This window comes from Rhinatrema bivittatum, chromosome 14 (assembly GCF_901001135.1).
Source record: "Rhinatrema bivittatum chromosome 14, aRhiBiv1.1, whole genome shotgun sequence".
In the NCBI taxonomy this organism is placed as follows: Eukaryota; Metazoa; Chordata; class Amphibia; order Gymnophiona; family Rhinatrematidae; genus Rhinatrema; species Rhinatrema bivittatum.
Window position 1 is genome coordinate 75,264,486 of NC_042628.1, and position 27,539 is coordinate 75,292,024.

General features: G+C 46.4%; 1 protein-coding gene across 1 annotated transcript in view; it reads left to right on the top strand.

The window, feature by feature from the left end:
* Positions 1 to 2,495: 2,495 nt before the first annotated feature.
* LOC115076261 (phospholipase A2 inhibitor and Ly6/PLAUR domain-containing protein-like) overlaps positions 2,496 to 27,539 on the top strand; it is a 33,294-nt gene continuing 8,250 nt past the window's right edge. The window contains exons 1-4 of the mRNA XM_029577512.1: positions 2,496 to 2,622; positions 13,012 to 13,128; positions 15,224 to 15,376; positions 17,713 to 17,859. Of these exons, the coding sequence (XP_029433372.1) occupies positions 2,571 to 2,622; positions 13,012 to 13,128; positions 15,224 to 15,376; positions 17,713 to 17,859 (469 nt within the window). The 5' untranslated portion in view covers positions 2,496 to 2,570. The remainder of the gene's footprint in view (positions 2,623 to 13,011; positions 13,129 to 15,223; positions 15,377 to 17,712; positions 17,860 to 27,539) is intronic.

Genomic DNA, 27,539 nt, shown 5'->3' on the forward strand with positions numbered 1-27,539 from the left:
ATTCTGTATTGTGGTGTGGGTGGGGGGAAGGGGGAGAATGGTGGGAGGGCTCAGGATTGGAATATTAGGAGGGGGTGTCAGAAAATGTGTTTCTGTGTAATCATGCATGTCTGGTGTAGTCAGTTAAATCACGTTTATATTGAAGAATATGAAATGCAATTTTTAATATTACTTAGATGAGGGCCTCTTTTGAAATGCCTTCCAACTTGTTGCGCCCGTCGGCTGCAGACGGCTGCGGCCTCTCTGTCTTACCTCTTTTCTGCCTTTCTCCGTTCCAGTTGGCAAGATGGCTGCCTCTGCTTCCACACGCCGACCGCTCAGGCGTCCCCGGACCAACAAGGGCGACTGTGCTCGCCATTTTCCTTCTGGGATCACTTAGGGCATGCGCACGCACGTTGGCCCTCATTTTACATACATCATGGCGGGAGCCTCGGGGGCGTCCCCTCCGCATGATGTCACTACTTCTGGGTATTTAAACTCCAGTTTCCATTCCAGCTATGAATTAGCAAGGATTCCTTCCTGCTGATTTTGCTCAGGTTATAGACGCCTTCACTCTGAACTCTACTTTGGATGACCCAGGTACCCGCTCCTCGGGTGCCTTGCTACATTCCTGTTTTACCCTTCAGGGTCAGCTTGTTCCAGCTAGGATGCCCTTGGCACTCGCTCCTCGGGGGCCTTGCCTCATCCTGGGCCTCCGCTCCTCGGAGGTCCCTCTCTTCTTCAGCCTGTCTCTACAGAGTGAGTACCCCAGCTTTCCAGCTTGTCTCGCTCTCTCTCACCTTTGTACAGCGTGGATTCATGGCGTACTCTGCTCTTTGGACCACTACAGATCTACCTTACAGGCTTACCATCTACAGTGTGGATTCACGGCTTACCCCGCTCTGCGGACCACTACCGGATCTATAGTCCTCTAATGAGAGTTCATCTCCGCGGATCAAGCTGCGGAGTATCAGCGAGACCACTCCTCTGGGACCCACCCTCTTCTGTGCAGAGGCTCTCTGCCACGCTCCTTGGGTTATTTACATCATCAGCGGTATAATAAAGACTCTCTTGACTCCTGTGTGTATGCACCAGTAGAGCCAGCCTATCGCAGCAAGTCCCCACAAGGCTCCTTCTTGTCGGAGGTTCCATCTCTTTCTACAACCAAGGGCCCACCAAATCATAACACAACTTCAGACACCTTTGTCCTTGGACGCTTAAAAAACAGTATAAGAAACTTTACTTCTTATCTTTGTTATTGGGGAGTTAGAAAATGAGAGCTCCCATCTGGCTACCCTTGTCGGGGGAAGGGGGCAAAAAAGTTAACTTTCCTCAATTGGGATTCCTTCCAACTTTCTTATCTTTGTCCTTGGGAGGCTTCAAAATCTAAGCCCCCACCGGCCTGGCTAGTCTGTCTATTTAAACCCGTTAAGAACAGTACGGGGAGAGGAACGGTAGCGGAGCAAGATAAACTCTGACTGACCACATAAGAGAGACAGTAAATGGGCTAATTGCTTCATGACATTGGTAAGCCTTTTAATTAGTTATTTTTCTGCATAAGAGAACCCTAGCTAGTATTAGCTAAGCATTTACTAGAAAGAATTTATTTTACAAGAAAAAATGTCTTTAGTAGGTATTTATCTAATTGCTATAGTAGCAGTAACTATTTTTATCATACTTAAGGTATACTTATAGCTCTGTATTGTTTGATTACGATAAGATTTGAGAAGTATAGAGCTTCATAAATCTAATCACATGCCTTAAAAGATTATAACTTTTATCTGACTAAAGAGCTGTTATTTTCATATATCCAGTCTGGTTTATTTCTCTAAATTATTGGAGAACTCTTCTCTCTAAACAATAAACTCCATCTCTAAGGGCTGGAAGGTCATAATAAAATAATCAGGAGCAGAGCATATCCTGACTTTCACTGACAGGGGAGGGTATTTCTATGCACTGGGGCCTAATGACAAGCCAGCAAAATTAAAGTTAGGAGAATTTTCAGCCACAACCTGAAATCTCCATACTTTTTACCAACTGAAATTTAACCACTGAGTGGCTTACTGAGAATTTACCCCTTAAAATCTCCCTGTGATCAAGCTTGGGAGAGGAGCACTGTGATCACATGGATGGGATTAAATGTCTATGTACTACAATTATATCAATATGACAAGGCAAAGTTGCCTCATAATTAAAGAAAAAGCTATATTTAATAAAAAGATTCTGGTAATTAGCATTTAGGCTCTCAGATATGTGCCTCCATGTCCTGGTTGCAGACACTTAGGATAAATAAATAAGAGAAGGAATAAATGAGAATCAGGTAAAAAGTGTTCCCACGGCACCGAGGGGAAGCTCCTCTCATTATCGTGGTGTGGATCCTTTTCATGACTGACTGTCTTTGAAGTGCCACAGCCACATTACATATTCAGCAGTAGACATTTCTCACATCTGAACTTCCTGGTCAGGCAGGAGCTTCCTGTTCCCCAGAGGATAAATACTGTGTCCTGAGCAGGAGGTGTTATAGAGGACCAGAGGGTGAGCTCAGAACCTGTCATACACAGAGCATCCAGCTCCATCATCTCTCCGGCACCATGAGAGCTTCTCTCATCAGCATCTGCATCTTCTCTGCTCTGATTGTTACAGGTGAGGCACCTTCCCTGGTTTCTCTTCCTAAATTACCATTCCCAAACTGATTCTCATTAATATTCCTTCCCTTCTACTTCTTGTAGCTTAGTCGGTTCATTGCTATTTGCCATATGAACTCTTGAGACGTTACACACAGGCAGGTGAGCTTCTTTTCAAAAAGAAAACCAAACTGTCTATCATGTCAGATGCTGTTGCACTGGAAGGAAGGCCAGTAATAGAAAAGAACATTTTTTCCTATCTCTTTTAATTTAGAAGTTAATGATCACTCTCCATGTCACCTGGTCCTCCACCTCTAGACTCCCTCCTCCTTTCCTCACTATTTATTTATTTATTTATTTATTTAAAGGATTTTTATATACCGGGGCACGTAGCAAAACATCACCTCGGTTCACAGTGTAACATAACATAGCAAATAGCTTTACAATGAATATAAATAACGGTTCACAATATAAAATCATATAGTAGCAGGCTTTACAATAGATTATTATCTGCTTGTAAACTATATACAAGAGGCTGAAAATTAACTATATACAAGGGAGGATGCAGTCAAAGTTGACTGATAACATGGGCAACAGTAAAGGTTTGGGGAGGAGGGGGGGTGGCGGAGAGGAGGGGAGGTGGCGGAGAGGTAGGGTGAGCTGAAGGGAATATGGAATGATAACATGGGAAACAGTAAAGGTTTGGGGAGGAGGGGGGTGGCGGAGAGGTAGTGTGAGCAGAAGGGAATATGGAAGTCACTACACAAATGATTTACTAAACATTAAGAACATAAGAACATGCCATACTGGGTCAGTCCAAGGGTCCATCAATCCCAGTATCCTGCTTCCAACAGTGGCCAATCCAAGCTACAAATACCTGGCAAGTACCCAAACACTAAGAAGATCCCATCCTACTGATGCCAGTAATAGTAGAGGCTATTCCCTAAATCAGCTTGATTAATAGCAGTTAATGGACTTCTCCTCTAGGAACTTAGCCACCTTTTTTTAAACCCAGTTACACTAACTGCACTAACCACATCCTCTGCTAATGAATTCCAGAGCTTAACTATGTACTGAGTGAAAAAGATTTTTCTTTGATTTGTTTTAAATGATCTACATGTAACGTCATGTCCTTCTATTATGTGAGAGAGTAAATAACTGATTTACATTAACCCGTTCAAGTCCCTTCATGATTTTATAGACCTCTATCAAATTTCCCCTCAGCCGTCTCTTTTCCAAGCTGAATAGCCCTAACCTCTTTAGCCTTTGCTCATAAGAGAGTCAGCCGTTCCATGCCCCTTATCATTTTGGTTGCCCTTCTCTGCACTTTCTCCATCGCAATTACATCTCTTTTGAGATGTGGCAACCAGAATTGCACATAGTATTCAAGGTGTGGTCTCACCATGGAGCTATACAGAGGCAATCACCTTTTTATTTGCCATTCCTTCCTAATAAATTCTAACATTCTGTTTGATTTTTTGACTGCCACAGCACACTGAGCTGATGATTTCAATGTGTTATCCACTATGATGCCTAGATCTCTTTTCTGGGTGGTAACTCCTAATATGAAACCTAACATCGTGTAACTACAACAAAGGTTATTTTTCCCTGTATGCATCACCTTGCACTTATCCACATTAAATTTCATCTGCCGTTTGGTTGCCCAATCTTCCAGTCTCACAAGGTCTTCCTGCAATGTATTACAATCCACTTGAGATTTAACAACCCTGCAGAATTTTGTGTCGTCTGCAAATTTGATCCCCTCACTCGTCATATTCCTTTCCAAATCTTTTATAAATATATTAAAAAGCACCGGTCGAAGTACAGATCCCTGAGGCACTCCACTGTTTACCTTTTTCCATTGTGTCAACAGACCATTTAATCCTACTCTCTGTTTCCTGTCTTTTAACCAGTTTGCAATCCACAAAAGGATTTCACCTCTTATCCCTGACTTTTTAGATTTCTTAGAAGCCTCTCATGGTTTCAGCAGTTAGTGTAACTGGGTTTAAAAAAGGTTTGGATAGGTTCCTAGAGGTTACATCCATAAACTGTTATTACGGTAATTAATAAGCAATAGTAGTTTGAGATTTATTTAATTTTTGGGTACTTGCCAGGAATTTGTGACTTGGATTGGCCCCTCTTGGGAACAGGATACTGGGCTTCATGGACCCTTGGTCTGACTCAGTATGGCAATTCTTTTGTTCTTTTGTTCTTATCTGCACTCATATTTGGCCTGTGCCTATGCCACCTGTTTCTGTAGTACCTGCATGGTGGTTTCCAGAATTGCCTCTTTCTTTCTATATTCTGGTACATTCGTGTACCTTGTGCTGGTTCAGTGCTACAAGTCTGCTAGCTGCTGTGCCAGCTCCACATGTGCTTCATTCAACTCTGCACACTTGCCGGACTGCCTCTTTTCTCTCTCAGGTCCTATTCTCCCAGAGGTTTACCACCTGCACATGGGCTTGAAGCTCAGCATTGGTGACCTACAGATCCCATGTCTTAAGAACATAAGAACATGCCATACTGGTTCAGACCAAGGGTCAATCAAGCCCAGCATCCTGTTTCCAACAGTGGCCAATCCAGGCCATAAGAAACTGGCAAGTACCTAAAACCTAAGTCTATTCCATGTTACCATTGCTAGTAATAGCAGTGGCTATTCTGTAAGTCAACTTAATTAATAGCAGGTAATGGACTTCTCCTCCAAGAACTTATCCAATCCTTTTTTAAACCCAGCTCTACTAACTGCACTAACCATATCCTCTGGCAAAAAATTCCAGAGTTTAATTGTGCGTTGAGTAAAACAGAACTTTCTCCGATTAGTTTTAAATGTGCCACATGCTAACTTCATGGAGTGCCCCCTAGTCCTTCTATTATCCGAAAGAGTAAATAACCGATTCACATCTACCCGTTCTAGACCTCTCATGATTTTAAACACCTCTATCATATCCCCCCTCAGTCGTCTCTTCTCCAAGCTGAAAAGTCCTATCCTTTTTAGTCTTTCCTCATAGGGGAGCTGTTCCATTCCCCTTATCATTTTGGTCGCCCTTCTCTGTACCTTCTCCATCACAATTATATCTTTTTTGAGATTTGGCGACCAGAATTGTACACAGTATTCAAGGTGCGGTCTCACCATGGAGTGATACAGAGGCATTATCCCACATTTTCTGTTTTATTCACCATTCCCTTTCTAATAATTCCCAATATTCTTGTTTCCTTTCTGGACCCAGAAATTTCTTTTCTGGTTTTCTTCTCTTCGACCTGCTGGAGGCGCCAGCTGTCTGCTTCCCCCGACCCACAGGGGGCGTCTGCGCTCCTCCTGATGTTTTTTTGCCATAGCCTGCTCCCACCCTGGATTCCCTCCCTTGTTTCCTGTTTCTGGTCTTCTGTTCCTTGTCCTGCTGTTGCTCGTTTCTGCTGCTGTTCTGCTTTTGTTCATCTGTGCTGTCCTCCGCTTGTGCTTGTTTGTGCTGTGTGCGGTTGTTTGTGCTGGGCACTTGTTGGTGCTGTTGTGTGCTGTTGCGCTCATTGCAGTTGCGCTTGGTTGTGCGGTTGTGCTTGTTCCTGCTGTGTGCGGGTTTCGCTTGTCGCTCTCCATTCTCGTGTTCCCCATTCACATGCTCCCTCTTTTGTGTTTTTTTTATGTCGGTCGCGTGTTCTCTTGGTCTCGTGTTCCTGGTCTCGTGTTCTCTGGTCTCATGTTCTCTGGTCCCCTCCCCCTTCTCGAGGCCTCTTCGAAGCCAGGGCTTCGCCTGAGCAACTGTCCGGATCCTGCTCCACGACCTGGGAAGCCTTCGGTGTTGTTCAGGGCCTACTCGAGGCCTGCTCCACTGCAGCCTGGATGCTCTGTGTGGGCCACGCCCTTCTCCTAAGGGGCAGGCCCGCGGCTCCTCTCCACTCTTATAGAGCCAGCGAGGGACGGCCCATCTGGACTCCTCCCAGTGAGTTGCCTGCTCCTGGGCTATAAAAGCTTTGCTCCAATACTCATGCTTCGCCTTGCATTGGAGTTAATCTCTGGATATCTCCTCTTCCAGCGCTCTGTCAGGTCTTCGTTTCTGTTTCAGCTTGGTGTCCGGTGTCTTGCACGTCCTGATGTTTCATGATGTTCCTTGACGTTTGTTCCTGACCCTGATGTTTTAAGCTGCTTCAGACTGCCAGTTCGCAGTACTTCGCTTTTGACTGCCGGTGTGCAGTACATTACCCTGGACTGCTTTGTGCAGCATATTTCCTTTCCTGCGCTGGTTCCGCTCCCGCGAATGTGGGACAGGGTGGTCTGTGACCAGACCAGTCGTACTGGCTGTGTAGGGCGCCCTGAGGGACAGTGCCAACGTCTGAACCTCCCTACTTGTTTCAGAGTCTACGTCTACAGTATCTTGCTTCAGAGTCTACATCTACAGTCTGTGTTTCCCGAGTCTTTGTCGTCTGTTCCTGATCCTTCGTCTGCCCACGCCCTGAGTCCGGCCTATTGCCTCTTGCCATCCCAGCGGCAGGTCCGAAAGGGCCGGGAACGGTCGGATGACTGTTCATCACCAACACTCCACAGTTGGTTCCAGAGGCATGCGGGTCTGGCTGGGGGTCTGGCTGCCTCTCGCCACCCACACTACACCTACCCTTGGTGCGGGATCGTGCCAGGGGCCCAAGGACACACTCTCTCTAAGGGGGACCGCTCTCCTAGCGCTCCCTGGTAACACTTGCCAGTCAGAATCCGGTCTGATGTCAGCTGCCGTGTTACTTCCAGCTTCCTCTAGAGCAGTGTCCCTTTTCAAGGTAGAGCAGACAGCTGATTTGGGTAGCTGAGACACTTTCTCTGTTTCCAGCTGTTCTGAGTCCAGCCCTGGTTTTAGTTTAGCCAGACTGGCAATTATCCATGCCCTGCCTGCTTCTTCTTTTTCCCAGGTGTTGGTCCAGAGACTCTGGTACTTCAGGACACTTTCCTGCAGCTGCTTCTGCCCTTGTAGGAGGCTCTGAACCAGGGCTTGCATATTTACAAGAATTCTAGGTTTAGTTCAGAGTGCGGTTGCCCACTGCCCAGTTTTGGACCAGACAGCCAGGTTTTCAGATATGCTGTACAGTGTCCGATCAGAAGTACTGATAGACACTGAAAATCCGGATTTTGTAAGAGGCTCCTCTTTCCCACAACTTCCTGATTACAGGGGAAAGACAGAGGGGGCATAGACAAAATTGTTCAGAGTAGTTAAATCACAAGCAGATTGTGATAAATTGCAGGAAAACCTTGTGAGACTGGAAAATTGGGCATCCAAATGGCAGATGAAATTTAATGTGGATAAGTGCAAGGTGATGCATATAGGGAAAAATAACTCATGCTATAATTATACAATGTTGGGTTCCATATTATGTGCTACAACCCAAGAAAGAGATCTAGGTGTCATAGTGGATAACACATTGAAATCGTTGGTTCAGTGTGCTGCGGCAGTCAAAAAAGCAAACAGAATGTTGGGAATTATTAGAAAAGGAATGATGAATAAAACGGAAAATGTCATAATGCCTCTGTATCGCTCCATGGTGAGACCGCACCTTGAATACTGTGTACAATTCTGGTCGCCGCATCTCAAAAAAGATATAATTGCGATGGAGAAGGTACAGAGAAGGGCTACCAAAATGATAAAGGGAATGGAACAGCTCTCCTATGAGGAAAGACTAAAGAGGTTAGGACTTTTCAGCTTGGAGAAGAGACGACTGAGGGGGGATATGATAGAGGTGTTTAAAATCATGAGAGGTCTAGAACGGGTAGATGTGAATCGGTTATTTACTCTTTCGGATAATAGAAAGACTAGGGGGCACTCCATGAAGTTAGCATGGGGCACATTTAAAACTAATCGGAGAAAGTTCTTTTTTACTCAACGCACAATTAAACTCAGGAATTTGTTGCCAGAGGATGTGGTTATTGCAGTTAGTATAGCTGTGTTTAAAAAAGGATTGGATAAGTTCTTGGAGGAGAAGTCCATTACCTGCTATTAATTAAGTTGACTTAGAAAATAGCCACTGCTATTACTAGCAACGGTAACATGGAATAGACTTAGTTTTTGGGTACTTTCCAGGTTCTTACGGCATGGATTGGCCACTGTTGGAAACAGGATGCTGGGCTTGATGGACCCTTGGTCTGACCCAGTATGGCATTTTCTTATGTTCTTATGTTCTTAAAACCCAGAGCTGATCTGGTTTCTGACTGCTTGCCTCCGTTCCTGTGTTGTGATTGGATGGAATGGGCAGAGGAGGTGGGTCCGGCAGGTCTCTCAGTTCCCAGTGGCTCCACAGGTTTCTGCCGCAATGCCCTCTGGGTCCCTCCCCCTCCCTCACTGAGTGCTGGGCTAAGACCTGAGAGAGGGGCTGCAGTGAGCCATCCAAGGGATACAGTAAAAGAGGGGGGGGTGATGGAGAAAGAGACAGAGTCACAGGATGGGGAAAGGGGAAAGACAGAGGGGGCATAGAGAAAAGCAGAGGGAAAGGAAGATGGCCACATAGAGATGAAAGAGACACATAGGTGGATTGGAAGGAAAGGCAGAGGGAAGGTTAGAGGCACAATGGGAGAGACAGATGGGGAAGTGAAGGAAGAGACACAAAGGAGAAAGGGGGTCACAAGAGGAAATGAGAAAGAGGAAGGCACTGGGGAGGAGGGAAGAAAGAGGGAGAAAAAGATAAGAGCATGGGGAGGGAGGGGACTAAAGACAGGAGGGCCCCACAAGAGAGGAGTGCACAGAGAAGGACAGAATATTGAGAGACAGGTGGCACAAGGGAGATATATTAAAAGCTGGGAAGGTTTTAAGGAAAGGGACAGTGAACCATCTCTGTCTGAGACAGGAGGCTGTGTGTTTGGGACTGTGCATCTGTGTTTGAGAGAGAAGGGACAGCGAACCACAAGGGTATAAGAGAGGAGACTGTGCGTTTGGAGGTGTGCATGTGTGTATGAGAGAGGAGGGACCACGTGTATAAGAGAGGAGGATGTGTGTTTGGAGGTGTGCATGTGTGTATAAGAGAGGAGGCTGTGTGTTTGGAGGTGTGCATGTGTGTATGAGAGAGGAGTGACCACGTGTATAAGAGAGGAGGCTATGTGTTTGGAGGTGTGCATGTGTGTATGAGAGAGGAAGTTTTATTTATTTAGTAATTTTTCTATACCTATATGAGTGGGGACATCATATCGATTTACAAAAAACATGCAGGATGGAAAATACATAGAACAGGGTCAAGGAGGGGGGGAGAAGCGTAAAGGAACTGCTGGTCAAAGGTGAGAAAAATACAATGGAGCGAGGCGACTCGAGAACAACTTAAGAGTTAATGAAATAAACATTAGCCAAGATTTTGTATAAGAGGACGTTGGCCGGGAGAGGGGAAATTACTACTGATAGGCTTGTTTGAAGAGCCAGGTTTTTAAGTTGGCTCTGAATTTAGCGGTGCATGTCTCAAGTCATAGGTTGTGGGGTAGGGAGTTCCAGAGTGTGGGACCAACAACGGACAAGGCTCGGTCCCTTGTGGAGGAGAGGTGTGCCTTTTTTAGTGAGGGCATGTGGAGGGTCCCATTGTTGGAAGCTCTGGTAGGTTTGTTAGATTGTGAGGGGCAGAAAGCATCAATGAGCTAGTTAGAGTTGTGCGTATGTAGAGCTTTGTGGGTCAGAGATAGGGTTTTATATATGATGTGAGAGGGGATTGGCAGCCAGTGCAAGTTTTTAAGGAGAGGCGTGATGTGGTCATATTTACGAGCGTTAGATATGGTTCTTGCTACTGCATTCTGCAGCATTTGAAGGGGTTTTACTGAAGGGTAGGGGAGGCCTAGGAAGAGGGAGTTGCAGTAATCCATTTTTGCTGAAAGGGTGGCTTGAATGACGGTGCAAAAGTCGCTGGCATAAAGTAGTGGTTTTAATTTTTTTATGATGTTGAGTTTAAAGAAACCTTCCTTGAGGATTAGGTTGATATGTTTTTTTAGGTTCAGTTGTTGTTCAATTTGAACCCCGAGGTTTCGTCCACTGGGTTCCCTGCTGAAGAAGTCATAAGCAGGATCATTAGCAATGGCGGGTTTAGGGGGTGAGTGTTGAGAGATGAGGAGTAGCTCCATTTTGGATGTGTTTAGAGCAAGGTGAAGGTTAGAGAGGAGAGCATTGATGGACTCAAGGCAATTTTTCCAGAGATCCAGCACGTTTGTGAGGATATCATGGATAGGTATGATGATTTGTACATCGTCAGCGTATAGGAAGATTTTAAGGCCGAGGTCTGATAGGAGTTGACAGAGGGGGGTAAGTTGAAAAGGGTGGAGGGAGGAGCCTTGGGGGACTCCCTGGGAGAGGGCGTGGTGGGCAGATTCAGAGTTACCAATTCTGACTGAGAATTTTCTATTAGTGAGGTATGATGTGAACCAAAGGAGTGCGGTGCCTGAGAGGCCAATGTGGGCTAGGCGAGTGAGGAGGAGATTATGGCTTATAGTGTCAAAGGCAGCAGAGATGTCCAGGAGGGCTAGTATGTAGCAACAACCATAGTCCATGCCTCTGAAAAGGAAGTCGGTGAGGGAGAGAAGGAGGGTTTCTGTGTTGAGGTGCTTGCAGAAGCTGAATTGGGAGGAGTGCAGGATTTTGTTTTCTTCCAGGTATCTGAAAGTTGATTGTTGACTACCTTTTCCATAATTTTTGATAAGAGGGGGGGGAGATTGGATATGGGGCGAAAGTTGCCTGGGTCTTTCGGGTCTAAGGATGGTATTTTTTTAGGAGGGGTTTGACGGCGGCATGTTTGAGGGAGTTGGGGACTATGCCTGAGGATAGGGAGCTGTTGATGATATCAGCCAAGGGTTTGGCTATGGTATCAGGAATTGTAAGGAGGGCTTTACTGGGAACAGTGTCGGATGGGTGGGTGGCAGGGCTAATTGTTTTAAGGATTGAGGCTATTTCGAGGGAGGATGTGAGGTCAAGGGAATTGAGGGAAGCGGTGGTGAGGTGTGGGCCTAGGGAGGGGGGTTGGGGATCTGGGGAGAATCTTAGAAGTATGTTTGATATTTTGTTATGAAAGTATAGTGCCAGTTCTTCGCATTTACTGCTTGCCTCTTTGTCTGGGATGACTGGTTTTGTAAGTTCAGAGACATAGGCGAAGAGGGCTCTAGGGTTGTATATGTAATTGTGAATCTTTTTAGCGTGAAAGTCGCGTTTTGCATTGAGGGTGGAGGTTCTGTAATGATGTAATGCTGATTTGAATGAGGATATCTTATGGGGTGAAGGGTTCTTATGCCATGCTCTTTCTTTTTGTCTGAGATTATTTTTTAAGCGCTTAAGATCCGAAGTGTACCATGGTTTTAGGTCTTTGGAAGAGTTCAGGTTGCGTGTGGCGATGGGGCATAATTTGTTTGCTATGTCAATGGTAATGGTGCTCCATGAGTTTATTGCGTCCTCAGGGTTGGAGCAGTTGAGGTTGGAGAGGGCTTTGGATAGGGCGGAGATGAGGTCCTCACTGGGGCAAGGTTGTGTGTTTGGTTGTGTGTGTGTGTGTGTGTGAATATAAGAGAGGAGGCTGTTTGTTTGGAGGTGTGCATGTATGTATGAGAGAGGAAGTTGTGTGTTTGGGAGTTTGTGTGTGTGATTATAAGATAGGAGGCTGTGTGTTTATGGGGAAGCATGAAGGTGGATGGGAGGAAAGAAGTCCATAGCAGTGAGCAAGGTGGGATGAAGGTGAGAAAAGAAGAACTGGAAAGAGAGAGAAGGATTAGGATGAAGAACTGTAGAAGGGAACTTAGAAGAATGAAGAAGAGACTTGATCTATTTTAGAGCTTAGTGTAATGGGTGGAGAGGTAAAGGAATAAAGATGTAGATCTTGGGAGGAAATATGTATTAAGCCAGCTCGGCGTCATTCTGCCTAATCATTGAGAACATTCCAGAGATGGGAGGTTCAGGAGGAGAAGTGGTCAGTTAGAAGTGACCGGAGGGTCCAACCTCTAAAGGGATGGTGAGTAGGCTACCACTCTAAATGGTGACTCAGTCACTAGGGGGGAAGCAATCAAGGGACTGGGCTCTACCCTAGGGATCACTGGATCTGCAGGAGAGGGAGCTCTGCTTTATGAGCGGTAAAGTGAAGGATGAAGGAGGAATCTAATCTAGAAACTGGAGACTTACGTTTTACAATCCTGTCACTAGTGAGTAACTGAGAACTAGAAAAGGGGATTCTGCAACCTTTTCCTGTTGAGGCTGAAGATATAAAGTCCTTTAAGGGAAGACCCTGGGATCCTGTGCTAAATTCTTTTCTTTCCTGTGGAATTTGAAGAACTGTTTTTTGTCTAAGATTGTATTGTAGGATAAGGGAAGAAAGGGTGAGGTGCTGAAGAAAGAAGGGTGCAGGTGTGATATAGGGAGGAGATGAGAAGAGAAGAAAGATGACTGGACTTTGGCAGTGTGTATATAACATGTTTTCTCCTTTTTCTCAGGGCTCTCTCTGAATTGCCATAAGTGCTTGAATACTACTGGAGTTGAATGTTCACCTATCTCTGAGACCTGCAATGAGGGCGAAATGTGTATGACAAGGCTGGAAAATAACACAGTGGGTGAGTGACGTGGCTTTCAGGTGAAGGCTGTTCCATTTCTGGTTAGGTTCTAGATCCCTGCTTTGATCAATAGTCCCCAAAATGCAACTTATATATTCAATTAAAGGTTCTCAAAAATGAAATATTAACCTCTTTTTTTCCAATTATACACAAGCATGTGTCACTCATGCTGGCGGGATTTAAATCCAAGGGCACCCAAACTTATCTTTACTCTTCGGGTCGTGCATCCGGCTGGCACTCTTCCCATGCTGACTCTCTGTCCCAAGGGTGCATCCTTTTTGTGGGGAAGCTCTCGCTTATTGCCCAGGCGATGTCTTTCTCTTTGTGTGGTGTTAGCTGCTGCACCCCAGGGTATGAGATGCTGAGACAAACTAGGCACTGTGTATTAAATGTTTACTGATTAGGTAATAATTAAAGTCCATTTTTTAGTAAAGATGAATTTACAGCTGACTGATGTACAAAGGTGTTTTTTCTCTTCTGGGTAGGTGTCCTTTATCTCCGGTATCTGCGTAAAGCTTCCCATGGTGATTTTAAAATGCACAAAGTTTTCCCAGTGTGCCAAATGGGAATCCTGTTGGCGAGGTCCTCTCAAATATGAAAAGTCCTACCTGAGTCCAGTTTATTCACCATCACCCAACCTGTCCTGGTCCCATAAGGTGGAGATCCGAGTGGGAAACTCCAGAATCTTGATCCTCCTTTCCTGATGTTGGTACTGGTGATTTCTCTTGCAGGAAAAGCCTTTAGGAAGTGAGAACCAGGCTATCTCAGCCCTGGAGCCCTGTGCAGAACCTCCCCACAAAACAATATCTGAATACTTGTTCTCTGAAAAATCTCTCGGTGACTGCTTCTTCACCATCACTGGTGCTTGCCCTGCTAGGGAGTAGATTAATGCTCACAGGTCCTCAGCTCTTGTCCTTTGTGTTGGGAAGAGCCTGCTCCAAAGTGAGCAAGGTCTCCAAAGCCATCCCTTCTTGAAAAACAGGAGACATTTTGGCCATAAATAATCTCATGCTGCAGGGTACTGTCACTAGAGTGGGCTGCAGCCCCTTTACGAGACTTCCCAAGGGGGAATCTGGCAAAAATCGGTGCCATTGCAGCTAAATAAAGGATGACCCTCTGGCAGGGCATGCAAAGAGAGAGGAACCTCTTCCAAAATAAAATTCACAACCAGGCTGGGAGCACTCTTCAGGGAATGGAAAACTGCATCCTCTCTGCTCTGCAGTAAACGGAAAATGATTGCAAAGATTCCTAAACTGGCTGTACCAAAAAGGATGAGGCATCCTATCCAAATCCTCCAGGTTAGGAGGGGCAGAGAGGGATGGAAGGCTCAGAGATGTAAACTGGTTCATTTTAAAAGCCCTACTTGTGCCAAAGCTGGCAGATATGCACGTGACTCAGTCCGCTACACACCGCATGGATTTGGAAACCCGCGCAGGTACATGCCTATCTCCCGTTATGCGCATATATTTTTTTCCACCAAAAAGGGTGGGGCATTAGTGTGGTCTGGGAGGAGCATGAGTGGGTCAGAACTGCTCCATGAAGTTTGCGGGTATTTACGCACACCACCGCGTGCCGGTGTCCAGAGCCACGTGACTTCTGCTGGGGACGGCATGTAAGTTGTGTAACAAACAAAAACTAGGCTAGTCAGTAAGGTTTTAGGGCTTGGGGGCTAATAGGTTAAAAGGGAGGCAAATTACCTAGGGGGTTCAAGTAGTCCTCTCCTTTACTAAGGCAAAGTGGGAACAAACTGAGGAAACAGGTAATTTCTTTGGTGTGCGTAGCTACTAAACGTCCCCCCACTTGCGGGCTCGCGTTGCCATACGCACGCAGATGCGTACATCAATATAAAATCATGTTCACATGTATGCGCGTATAGCCGATATCATAACTTGTGCGTAGGTTATAAAATCGCCATGTCCATGTGCACACACTGGCAAATGACGCACATGTGCACTCACACACGGGTCTTACATATTACCTCAAAGGTTTTAAGCAGGGATCTCGTGGCAGAACAAGGGGCGCCATACAAATGTATCACCAATCTTGTGAACTATGCAAAGTATGACCTCTTACAAATATTTTCTTGTTTCCATAGGAAATGATGTGCATATGTCAATTAAGAAAGGGTGTAAAAAATACGACCCATTTCTCTGTACAACTCAAATCTGTTTAAACGGCGGTAACTTTTCCTATGATGCCTTCAGTTTATGTTGCGATGAAGACAACTGTAACAGTGGACCTGTCACAAGTAAGGACTCAGAGAGAGATTTTCAAATGGACCTAGCTGGCTAACTAAACAGGTTACCTGCTAGATTTATTGGGATGAAATTCTATGATGGATGCACAATGTTTTTTCTAAAGAAATCAAACTAAACAAATGTAAAAAGCCTCAATTTGTTGTGGGTAATAAGACAACAAACAAAAAGAAAATCACTGAAATCTGACATTTTTTTGTGTTCTTTTAATTTTTCAATGAGAAATAAACAGTGCTCCCAATATTTAAAAATGCACCCTTCAAGTCTTCTTGTAGGTCACCTTCCACCCCGCCCCCACCCGCTTGTCTTTTATCCCATCCTTGCTGTCTCCTAAGTCGAAATGGGGCAGGAGTGTTCCCCAGTCCTTCCTGTCCCTCCAGATCCGGTATTCAAAATGACGTTAGCTGGCCCTGAGGCAAACAAGCAGTCTGGGGCTAATTTCCAATTCCTTATACCGGTAGCTGTATCTGCTCAGAAAATGACATGCAATAGAATGCAAAGCTCAGGGTGCTTTGTCTGCAGCTGACAATAAAGGAAAGGACTCAGCAACTTGACTCCTAAAGTGATGCATAGTTTTGCTGGGCAGTAAAAAAACATGAGGATCAATTGTAAAGTAGATTCACTAATGGTGCCAGTCAGAATACATCCAAGTGTATTAAGGGAGGGAAGTTCTGGCAGTTCCATTGTTGGATCTTCTAACATTTATTTGAAATCAAGTATGGTTTCAGAGGAGTGGAGATAGGTGGATATGGCTTCTCACAATAGTGGAAGTAAGGAGGAGGCTGGGAATATCAGAATTCCCAGGAAACTCATCTCCCTGTATTCCAGTTCTAGACTTTCCCAGAGAATTTGTCTCCCTGATTTTGGTCTGTCTAGACTGCCCCAGCCTATTTACCTTAGGCTGTATACCCAGGGATTTCACCTCCCTGTATTCCACCGGGCCCGGTATTTTTTTCTAGGAAGCCAACTCCCTAAATTCCTTTCCTGCTCCCTGTATTAATCTGCCGGCTATGTCAGACCATTACCTTGTAATTCTGACTGCTTTGTAATTCAGAGGAACACACTAGTCTCCACATAATAGTGCAAAAACAATAAGTAAGCACTCCATGAATTTAGAACATAAGAGCATGCTATAAAGGGTCCATCTAGCACAGCATCCTGTTTCCAATAGTGGCCAATCCAGGCCATAAGAACCTGGCCTGGATTGTCTATTCCATGTTACTGTTTATAGTAATAGCAGTGGCTATTTTCTAAGTCAACTTAATTAATAGCAGGTAATGGACTTCTCCTCCAAGAATTTATCTAATCCTTTTTTGAACACAGCTATACTAACTGCACTAACCACATCCTCTGGCAACAAATTCCAGAGTTTAATTGTGCGTTGAGTGAAAAATAACTTTATCCGATTAGTTTTAAATGTGCCCTACTGCACAATGTAAATAATATCCATTAAGAGACATTACGGCACAATGTAAATAATCTACCTCTGTAAAGATTATATAATTCTTGTCTATTCCTGTCTCCTTCCTCCCCCCGTTTCAACAACCTTGTTATATTGTAACTTTTTTACTTCCTCGGCATTGGTTAAAAGAACAAAGTTATTGCACCCCTTGTTATTTGTAAACTGGCATGATATGATTGTATCATGAATGCCGGTATAGAAAAGCTTTAAATAAATAAATAAATGAATAAATAAATAAATAAATTAATAGAACAAAAAAATATAGGCAGATCAGCTGGGTTTTAAAGATAGTAGCTAACAGGGTAGAAAGGAGGCTATTTAACTAGGGACGATTCAAAGTCCTATCCCCTATCTGGGGAAAATTGGGATCAAACTGGAAAAAGTGGTGGTTGCGTTGGCATTCATGTGTATTAATATCCCCCCAGTTACAATGGTAGAAGCAGCATTTACATGCATAGGCACGCGTCCACTTAAAACTGCAGACACAGGGGCGTGCAGTCAGGCTATTTTACAACATAAACTTGTGTATGTTATAAAATGGCAGAGTCCCTGGGCACGGGCTGATGAACACGGGCAAATCTGCGCCCGCGCACCTCTGTAAACTTTACCATCTGAGTGCTTTAAACTAGAAACTCTTGCCACAGAATCATGAAAGATCTGCCGCAGGAAACTTGGGGCTCTGATTTTAAAGGTTGCTTTAATTGTTTTTTCTTGTTATTGTTATACATGCGTAACCTGGAAGATTTTTGTTTATTGTAATCTGTAAGAGCTATGTCAGTGACCCAGCACACGAAACATCAAATTAAATAACTAAACTCTTTTTCCTAGAAGAGTCTTGCTGAAATCCTTTTCCTTCTTGGTTCTTAGTGCCTGAACGAAACACCACGCTGAATGGCTTGCAGTGCCCATCCTGCTATGTTGAGGGTTCTTCAAAGTGCACCAAGGAGGAGACGATTAATTGCACTGGGAATCAGGGACAATGTGGCGAGTTGGATGGTGAAGTAAGGAGACCAGGTAAAGTTCTGCAGTTCTCAGTTTGATGAAAATCTTATCTAGTCAAAAATGAACAGATCCATTATCAAAATTTTGATCTTCTAAATGTAGGTGAAAGCTGTAAATCCACCCTGAAACCTTTCAAAAATGGTCAGGTATGCAACAGTTTCTGTGTGTCAAATATTATATCTCACATAAATCTAATCAGATTGGACTAGATCCCAGGGCCAGATCCTGGAGCTGGAGAACAACGTAGAAGCAATGGAGGGACATAATGGAAGTTAAGCGTGTACCTGACATGTACGTGTACAAGTAGAAGTTTGTAAAAACCTGAAGTCTGCGCAGTTTAGGGGTGTTCCCAGGCGGGGTTTGAAGGGTTGCACACAAGTTAAATAAGCAGTAAGGACCGGATTTACGCACATAACCTGCCTTACGCGCGCTGGGCCTATTTTAAAAAGGCCGGGATGCGTCTAAGTCCCGGGGCTTTACAAAACGGGCGGTCCGGGGCAGGGTGGGGGCGGGGCCGTTGTAGCTCTGTCGGAGGATTGCGTGCCAGCAGTCGGCTGGCGCGTGCAACTTGTGCCTGCCCGGAGACAGGCGCAAAAGGTAAAATAAAGGTCAGGAGGGTTAGAGTAGGGCTAGGGGGAAAGGTTAGGGGAAGGGGTGAGAAGGTTAGGTTAGGGGGAAGGTAACGGAAGAAGACAGTGCGACTCGGTGCCTTGCGTATGCCAACCCCGGATTTTATAACATGCGCGCGTCTGCAGTCTTTTGTTGGGACGTCAAGGATGAAGTAGAGTGGAGGGTCTGGGTGACCTGGTACACCCAGATTATAAGTACCTGCATACTTTATAAATATCTCTCTCTGCATGTAAACTGCAGTAGTTACAAATTCATTACAATTACTTTGCACATAAAAAATGTGCTTGCATTTTTCTAAAATAGGAATGAAATATACGTGCATACTTGCAGGGTAGAGATATATGGTATTTTATAAACTGAACAGCTCCTGCCACACAGTTTATAAAATACAGGCATAACTTTCCCCGTATCCACTACAATGTGGATCGGCTCATTTATAAACATTTCTCAAATTACATTCGTTATGTGAATGGGATAGAGAGAGAGGGATGCAACCCATGGGGCATTGAAAGAGGATCCTTCCTTCAGCATTACACAGTTTTAGTTAATACAACTACAGACACATGAGTACCTCATTGAGATGATGATACCTTCATAAAAGGTTAGTAAACCTCCTTTTTTCCTCACCTCTCATGACATTATCATGGTGAGAGCGCCCCCTTTAAGGGGCAAGGAAGGCATTTGGCCAGTGATCCAGAGATAGCAGGAGTAGGAGTGAAGGAAGGCTCCACTAACACTGCCTACGAGCTCTTTCCTTACCCCCTGCAGCATCAAAGTGTGAACAAGAGCTTACCGACTCTCCTCCTCTGGTCCATCCCTCCCAACATCATGATGAGATGGCCCCTTTAAGGGGTATGCTCCTTTGTATGCAACTCTGGGCACAACTTTGCAAAGACTTGCAGAAAAAAGACTACTACAAAGCTCTGCTCCCCTAAACATTCTTTCAGTGTCCAAAAGGTTGCTCCACTGTCCAAAAGTGAGTAACGATTTTAATGTTCTACATGTGAGGCAATGCATAATTAAAAAGGGGTCTTCTGAAAGTTGTAACTGTAATACTAATCTCATAGTAAACCCATTCTAAAATTTGAAAATGATATTACAACCCTCACTCAGAAAAAGCATTCAAAGTTCCTGAATGTGATATAAGTCTTTCAATGTGATACACCTCCCTAGCAAGAAAACCATTTGGATGTTCTAACTGTGATACAAGAGAAGAACCATTCAGAATGTGAAACAATTTTCAAAGCTTTTTAAGTGTTTCAGCAGTGATATAACATCCAGACACAGAGAGGGAAGAGGGAGATAAGAATTCCACACCAGTATGCTACAAGAAAGTCACTCTACCTCTGAAGGTATTGTGAGGCAAGAGGAAACTTCACCCACAAAAATCAAGCCTCCTATCACTTTGCACCCCATTAACCACATCAACCCAAGCAAATCATTTCCTTTTATGCTTGGCTTGCTCAATATACCATACACATACAACATGGTTAACTCATCCTAGACCTAATTGAAGAATTTAAACTCCAAATCCTTTGCGTCACAGAGTCCAGGATAGGAGAAGACAATGCAGTCACCCTCATTCAGGTGTGTCCACCAGGTTTCCAAGTATACCATACAACCTACCCATCTTTCATTACTTCCTAGCTCTTGATCTAGCTACAGCTAAACAAATAATCAAATCTGACCACCTTGTATTGAATTCAAAGGTTTCTCACAAGTCAAGTTGATTATCAAGTGGGCCATAGATTAGGGCGAGACTGAAGCATGCCCTAATCTATGGCCCACTTGATAATCAACTTGACTTGTTTCTTAAACAAACAACTTGTTGCACTTGGGGGTGGACCCTTGTCCTGGGGCAAGGATGGAATGGCTCCTGAAAGGGAACAGGAGGTAACTGGCCCCAGGGTGCGGAGCACTGAAGGAGACAGAGGCTAGGTAGAGCTTCACCACTGGAAGCCCGAGGTCCCCCTGGGAGGAGTCCGTAAGGACCCAGGCCGCTTGGACTTAGGTGGGCCTCGCAGGGTCTCCTGGGAGAGTGGAAGTCCGGCATGCCCACAGACACAGAAGGAGTGTGGTTGGGATCGAGCTGGAGCAGGGAGAACCAGAACAGAGTTGGTGATGACAAGGCGAGAAACAGAGCCAGACTCTGGCGACAAGGTCAGGCAGGTGAAAGGACAATGTTCATAGGTCAGTCCGAGGAGTGGTCACCGAAGCAAGGGTCAGATACCTCAGGTCAGATGTAGTCAGAGGCAAGCAGAAGTCTAGAGGCAGGCGGCAGACAGGTGAGTAGATCTGGAGCAGGCTGAGGTCTTGAGGCAGACAGCTGACAGACAAGCAGGTCAGGAACAGGCTAGGGTCTTTGAAGCAGGTGGCAGACAGACGAGCAGATCTGTAACAGGCTGGGTTCTTTGAGGCAGGTGGCAGACAAACGAGTCAGGAACTAGCTGGGGTCGTAGACAGGCGGCAGACAAGCAGACAGGTCAGGAACAAGCCGAGGTCAGTACCAGAAGTCAGTCTGAGGGTACTACCTGGGAAGGCAGATAGACGAACACAGGAACAGGCAGAACTCAGGAACGAGGATGAAGGAACAAGTCAGGAACGGAACTGGAACAGAAGGCTCCTGGAACGAGACTAGGAACAAGCAGGAACAAGCGCGAAGACAATCTAACATACAAGCTGACCCGATTGCCAAGGCAAGGAAGTGAAGTCAGGAACTTCCTTATATTGTAGATCAATCAGGGCGTGCCACGGAACCCAGGCCCGCCCTCGGCCCTACAAGTATCGGGGCAGGCCGCACGCGCATATGGGCGTGGCTAGCATGGAGGAAGACGCCGAACCTCAGTGTGAGGCTTGGTGACTGCCGCCGCGGGACGCTGGGACCTAGCAGCGCTAGCAACTACTGTGAGGGAGGTCGTCCCAGGACCCGCTAAGGAACTATGCAGGTGAGCGATCCCGTGCTCGGGACGGCCACAGGCAGGGTGCGTAACAGTATCTCCCTCTTCTAGGCCTCCCCCTACGCGGTTGTGGTTTCTCAGGGTGCATTCTATGGAAGGTTTTCAGAAGGTCTTATCAAGAATAGTTCGAGATGGTTCCCATGAATTCTCCTTGGCCCCATAGCCCTCCCAGGCTAAGAGATACTCCCACTCGCCTCGGAGTCACCGGACGTCGAGGACCTCTCTTACCTGGAGAGATGGGTCTGGCTCTGCAGAGACATGCAGAGCAGGAGGGTCTTTACGAGAGGGCCAGGAGAGAACCAATGGTTTCAACAGGGACACATGGAACGTGTTGTGGATACCCAGTGAACGAGGTAGCTGGAGTTGATAGGAAACAGCTTCTACTCTTCTGATTATCGGAAACGGTCCTATGTATTTGGGAGCCAGACGGTGAGAGGGTAGCCTTAAGCGGATGTGTCGAGCACTCAACCATACTTTCTTGCCTGGACGAAAGTGTGGAGCAGGTCATCTATGAAGATCAGAGTCACGCTTCACGCATTCTGCAGCTTGCGCCATTCGCTCCTTTACTCGGGTCCGCACATGGTGAATGGTTTGAGCCATGGATTGAGCCACTGGAGATGGAACCAAGGTACTAGAAGCAGCAGTCGGGACTGCCATCTGAAGATTACTGCAAATGGAGATTTATTTATTTATTTATTTGACATTTTTTATATACCGAGGTTCTGGTAACAATGTTACAAATGGAGATGTATCGGTGGCTATTGCAACATGAGTGTTGTGCGACAGCTCGGCCCAGGGGAGGAGCTCCGACCAATTGTCTTGCAGATCATTAACATTGGAACTTAAAAATGTCTTCTAGGTCTGATTGGTCCTCTTGGCCTGTCCATTCGCCTGAGAACTTTCAGCACAAGGAACGCCAATACTTGCCGGCAAACTGTGGACCCCAGTCAGACACAATCCCCTTGGGGAGTCTGTGAAGACAGAAATATTTTTCAGAAAAAGTCTAGCAAGTTCCAGGGCTGAAGGAAGACCCGGTAGAGGAATAAAGTGTCCCATTTTCGAGAAGCGGTCGATAACGACCCATATCACCGTGTTGTTCTGGGAAACAGGCTGATCTGTAATGAAATCTGTAGAAATGCTGGACCGCAGTTCAGTAGGTGCTGGGAGAGGCTGAAGCAACCCCCAAGGCTTCCCCGTAGGTGGTTTTTGCTGAGCACAAGTAGGACATGAGTCCACGTAGTTTCGGGAATCTTGTAGGCCACCAATAATGCCTTCTCAGCATCTCCAAGGTCCAGGCGCGACCGGGGTGGCTTGCCATTTTGGAATCGTGATCCCACCTTAACATGTAACCGGCGGGGAATGACGGTCTACCCAACTTGAACTGTGGTAGTAGCTGCCAGGGTAATATAAGCAGGGTCAATAATGAAACTGTGGATCTCTGGAACATCCTCCTGCTCAAAGGATCTGGAGAGAGCTTCAGCATGTGAGTTTTTTGAACCTGGACGGAAGCAAAGGTTGACCTTAAACCTCTCGAAGAACAAAGCCCACCGGGCCTGACGGGAGTTCAGAAGTGGGTCTTCTTTGAGATGTTCAAGGTTCTTGTGGTCCTTGTAGATGGGAAACTTATTTTTCTCCCCTTCCAACCACGGGCGCCACTCCTGAAGTGCCAACTTGACCGCAAGGAGTTTGCGGTCGCCAACAGTGTAACGTTGCTCCGTGGTGGAAAACTTAGAGTAAAACGAGCAGGGTACTAGCTTGCCTGTGGGAGAATGTTGACTCAGACGGCTCCGGCACTGACCGCGGAAGCGTCAAATTCCACAATGAATGGATGCCTGGGATCGGGGTGGTAGAGATAGGGACCGGAGCTGAACGCCTGTTTAATTCTCTGGAAGGCAGCAATAGCTTTCGGCATCCAAACTCGGGTGTTGTCCCCCTTCCTAGTCATAGGAGTAAGTGGGGCAACTATCGAAGAGTAGTTCGCAATGAAGCTCCAGTAATAATTAGTGATTGCTAAGAAACATTGTAACACCCAGAGGCCTATTGGCTGAGGCCAGTCACAGATTACCTGAAGCTTCTCTGGGTCCATCGCGAAACCCTGATCAGAGATGATGTATCCCAGGAAGGGTAAGTGGTTCCGCTCAAATAAGCATTTTTCTAGCTTTGTGTACAGGTGATTCTCCCTCAGATGTTGGAGAACAATGCAAATGTGTTCACGGTGTGACTCTATATCTTTAGAAAAAATCAGGATGTCGTCGAGGTAGATGACTACAAAATTGTACAGGAGATCTCGGAAGATTTCATTCATGAGGCGCTGAAAGATGGCTGGAGCGTTGCATAGCCCAAAAGGCATTTCCACGTATTCATAGTGGCCGTCTCTGGTATTAAACGCCGTCTTCCAGATATCATCGGGTTGAATGCATACCAAATTGTACGCACCTCTCAGATCCAGTTTGGAGAAGATTTGTGCCCCTTCCAGACGGTCGAACAACTCGCTGATCAGGCATAATGGATAACGATCCTTATGGGTTATCGCATTGAGTCCCCTGTAATTAATACAGGGACAGAGTCCACCATCCTTTTTCTTCACAAAGAAGAACCCCGCTCCTGCGGAGGAATCAGAAGGACAAATGAACCCTTTTTCAAGATTCTTCTTATCATATTCTGACGTGGCCTAGGTTTCAGGCTGAGACAATGGGTAGGTTCTGCCTTTGGGAGACATGGTGCCCGGCAGGAGTTCAATAGGACAGTTGAACTTGCGCAATGGGGGTAAGATATCCACTTTCTGCTTAGAGAACACATCACTGAAGCCATAGTACTGCAGAGGTAAACCTGGAAGTGTAACCAATTTCAAAACAGGTATCACGGGGGATACTGGATGCAGACAAGTCTTCACGCATTTCGGGCCCCAGTGTACCAACTGCAGGGACTGCCAATCGAACTGAGGTTCGTGGGCCTGGAACCAGGGGAGCCCCAGGATCACCGGATGGGAAGAGCATTTTAGGACGTAGAAGAATGATTCCTCCTGATGTAAAGTACCTACAGTGAGATGGATCGCCACTGTCTGGTGAGTAATAAGACCTGGAAGATGTTCCCCCTGAATGAAGGCAATAGGAAGACTCACCTCAAGGGGTTGAAGAGGTATTTTCAGAAGTTTGACGATGTCGTCCATTATGAATCTACCGCTCGCTCCGGTATCGATGAGAGCAGTGGTCGCAAAGGTGTGGGCCTTAACGCCCAAGGTTACAGGAAGCAAGAGTTGAGTGCCAGAAACAGTTGTGCCCAAGCTCGGAATCCCCGCCAGCCTCAGATGTTGCAGTTTACCGGATGGACCAGGCAACACTGCAGACGATGTCCAGAAGTGCCACAGTAAAGGCAAAGACCCTCCTTCCTCCGACAGAGATTCTCGGTCAGGGATAATCGCCCATGATTCACCTCCATAGGTTCCACGGTAGAAGAAAATGGTAACACCAGGTTCTTCCCGGGAGAGCGAGATGCACTTGTGGGGCGTGCAGTAGAAGGGCATGGAGCCTTTACTTCTAGGCATCTTTGCTGGAGGTGATGATCAATCCTACCGGCAAGAGAGATCAGGTCTTCTAGAGACGTGGGAGTCTCATGGGCTGCAATCTCATCATTTAGAGCATTAGAGAGTCCATCTAGGAAGATGGTTTGCAGACAATCTTCTTGCCACCCAAGCTCTGTGGCTAAAGTCCGAAATTCCACTGTACATTCGGAGAAGGTTCTTGACCCTTTGCGGAGGTGGAGTAGGCTATGACTGGCAACAGCTATGCGACCTGGGTCTACGAAGGTCAGCTTAAACAGACTAATGAAGTCAGATAATTTGGAAAGGATGGGGTCAGAACGTTCCCATAAGGGAGAGGCCCATGCCAGAGCCTTCCCTTCCAACCGGGATAGAATGAAGGTGACTTTGGTAATCTCCTTAAAAAACAAAAAAGGTTGCAGTGCGAACTGCATAGAGCACTGATTAAGGACGCCACGACAGGAGCTTGGAACGCCATTGTACGCTGTATCTTGTAATTGAGAACACTGTGGCGGCCAGTCCTGGTAGGGCCATGGAGGCGGGAGACTCCACCGAGTCTATGGCCTTGGCAACCTGTTGTGCTCAGGGGTGGACCCTTGTCCTGGGGCAAGGATGGAATGGCTCCTGAAAGGGAACATGAGGTAACTGGCTCCAGGGGGCGGAGCACTGACGAGATAGAGGCTATGTAGAGCTTCACCACTGGAAGCCTGAGGTCCCCCCGGGAGGAGCCCGTAGGGACCCAGGCCGCTTGGATTTAGGTGGACCTCGCAGGGTCTCCTGGGAGAGTGGAAGTCCGACGTGCCCACAGACACAGAAGGAGTGCGGTCGGGTTCGAGCTGGATCAGGGAGAACAGAACAGAGTTGGTGATGACAAGGTGAGGAACAGAGCTAGAATCTGGAGAAGAAGTCAGGCAGGCAAAGGGTCAATGTCCATAGGTCACTTCGCGGAGTGGTCACCGAAGCAAGGGTCAGATACCGGAGGTCAGATGTAGTCAGAGGCAAGCAGAGGTCTAGAGGCAGGCGGTAGACAGGCAAGCAGATCTGGAACAGGCTGAGGTCCTTGAGGCAGGCGGCAGACAAACGAACAGGTCTGGAACAGGCTGAGCTCTTGAGGCAGGCAGCAGACAGACGAGCAAGTCAGGAACAGGCTGGGGTCTTTGAGGCAGGTGGCAGACAGACGAGCAGATCTGGAACAGGCTGGGGTCTTTGAGGCAGGCGGCAGACAGACAGATGAGTCAGGAACTAGCTGGAGTCGTAGACAGGCGGCAGACAGGCAGGCAGATCAGGAACAAGCCGAGGTCAGTACCAGAAGTAAGTCCAAGGGTACTACCTGGGAAGGCAGATAGATAAACACAGGAACAGGCAGGACTCAGGAACGAGGATGCAGGAACAAGTCAGGAATGGAACTGGAACAGAAAGATCCTGGAATGAGACTAGGAACAGGCAGGAACAAGCGCGAAGACAATCTAGCATACAAGCCGACCTGAATGCCAAGGCAAGGAAGTGAGGTCAGGAACTTCCTTATATTGTAGATCAATCAGGGCGCACCGCGGAACCCAGGCCTGCCGTCGGCCCTACAAATATTGGAGCAGGACACGCACGCGCGCGTATGGGCATGGCTAGCATGGAGGAAGACACCAAACCTCGGCGTGAGGCCTGGCGTGCGCTGCTGCGGGACGGGGCCTAGCTGGGCTAGCAACTACCGCGATGGAGGTCGTCTCAGAAATTGCCATGCTGGGCCAGACCAAGGGTCCATCAAGCCCAGCATTCTGTTTCCCCAACAGAGGTTAAACCAGGCCGCAAAAACCTGGCAATTACCCAAACACTAAGAAGATCCCATGCTACTGATGCAATTAATAGCAGTGGCTATTCCCTAAGTCAACTTTATTAATAGCCGTTAATGGACTTCTCCTCCAAGAACTTATCCAAACCTTTTTTGAACCCAGCTACACTAGTTGCACTAACCACATCCTCTGGCAACAAATTCCAGAGCTTTATTGTGCGTTGAGTGAAAAAGAATTTTCTTCAATTAGTCTTAAATGTGCTACTTGCTAACTTCATGGAATGATTCGAAAGTGTAAATAACCGAGTCACATCTACTCGTTCAGGACCTCTCATGATCTTAAAGACCTCTATCATATCCCCCCTCCGCCGTCTCTTCTCCAAGCTGAACAGCCCTCAGCTCTTCTGCCTTTCCTCATTGGGTAGCTGTTCTATCCCCTTTATCATTTTGGTTGCCCTTCTCTGTACCTTCTCCCCATCCCTTCGGAAAAGACCCCCCCCCTTCCCCAAAAAGTTCCCCAGTTCCTTACAAAACTGAATCTCTCTTCCCTGCACCATCGTCTCATCCACGCATTGAGTCTCTGGAGCTCTGCCTGCCTCTAGTGACCTGTACGTGGAACAGGGAGCATTTCAGAGAATGCTACCCTGGAGGTTCTAGATTTAAGCTTTTTACCTAAGAGCCTAAATTTGGCTTCCAGAACCTCCCTCCCTCCCTATGTTGTTGGTGCCCACATGTACCACGACAGCCGGCTCCTCCCCAGCACTGTCTAAAATCCTATCTAGGT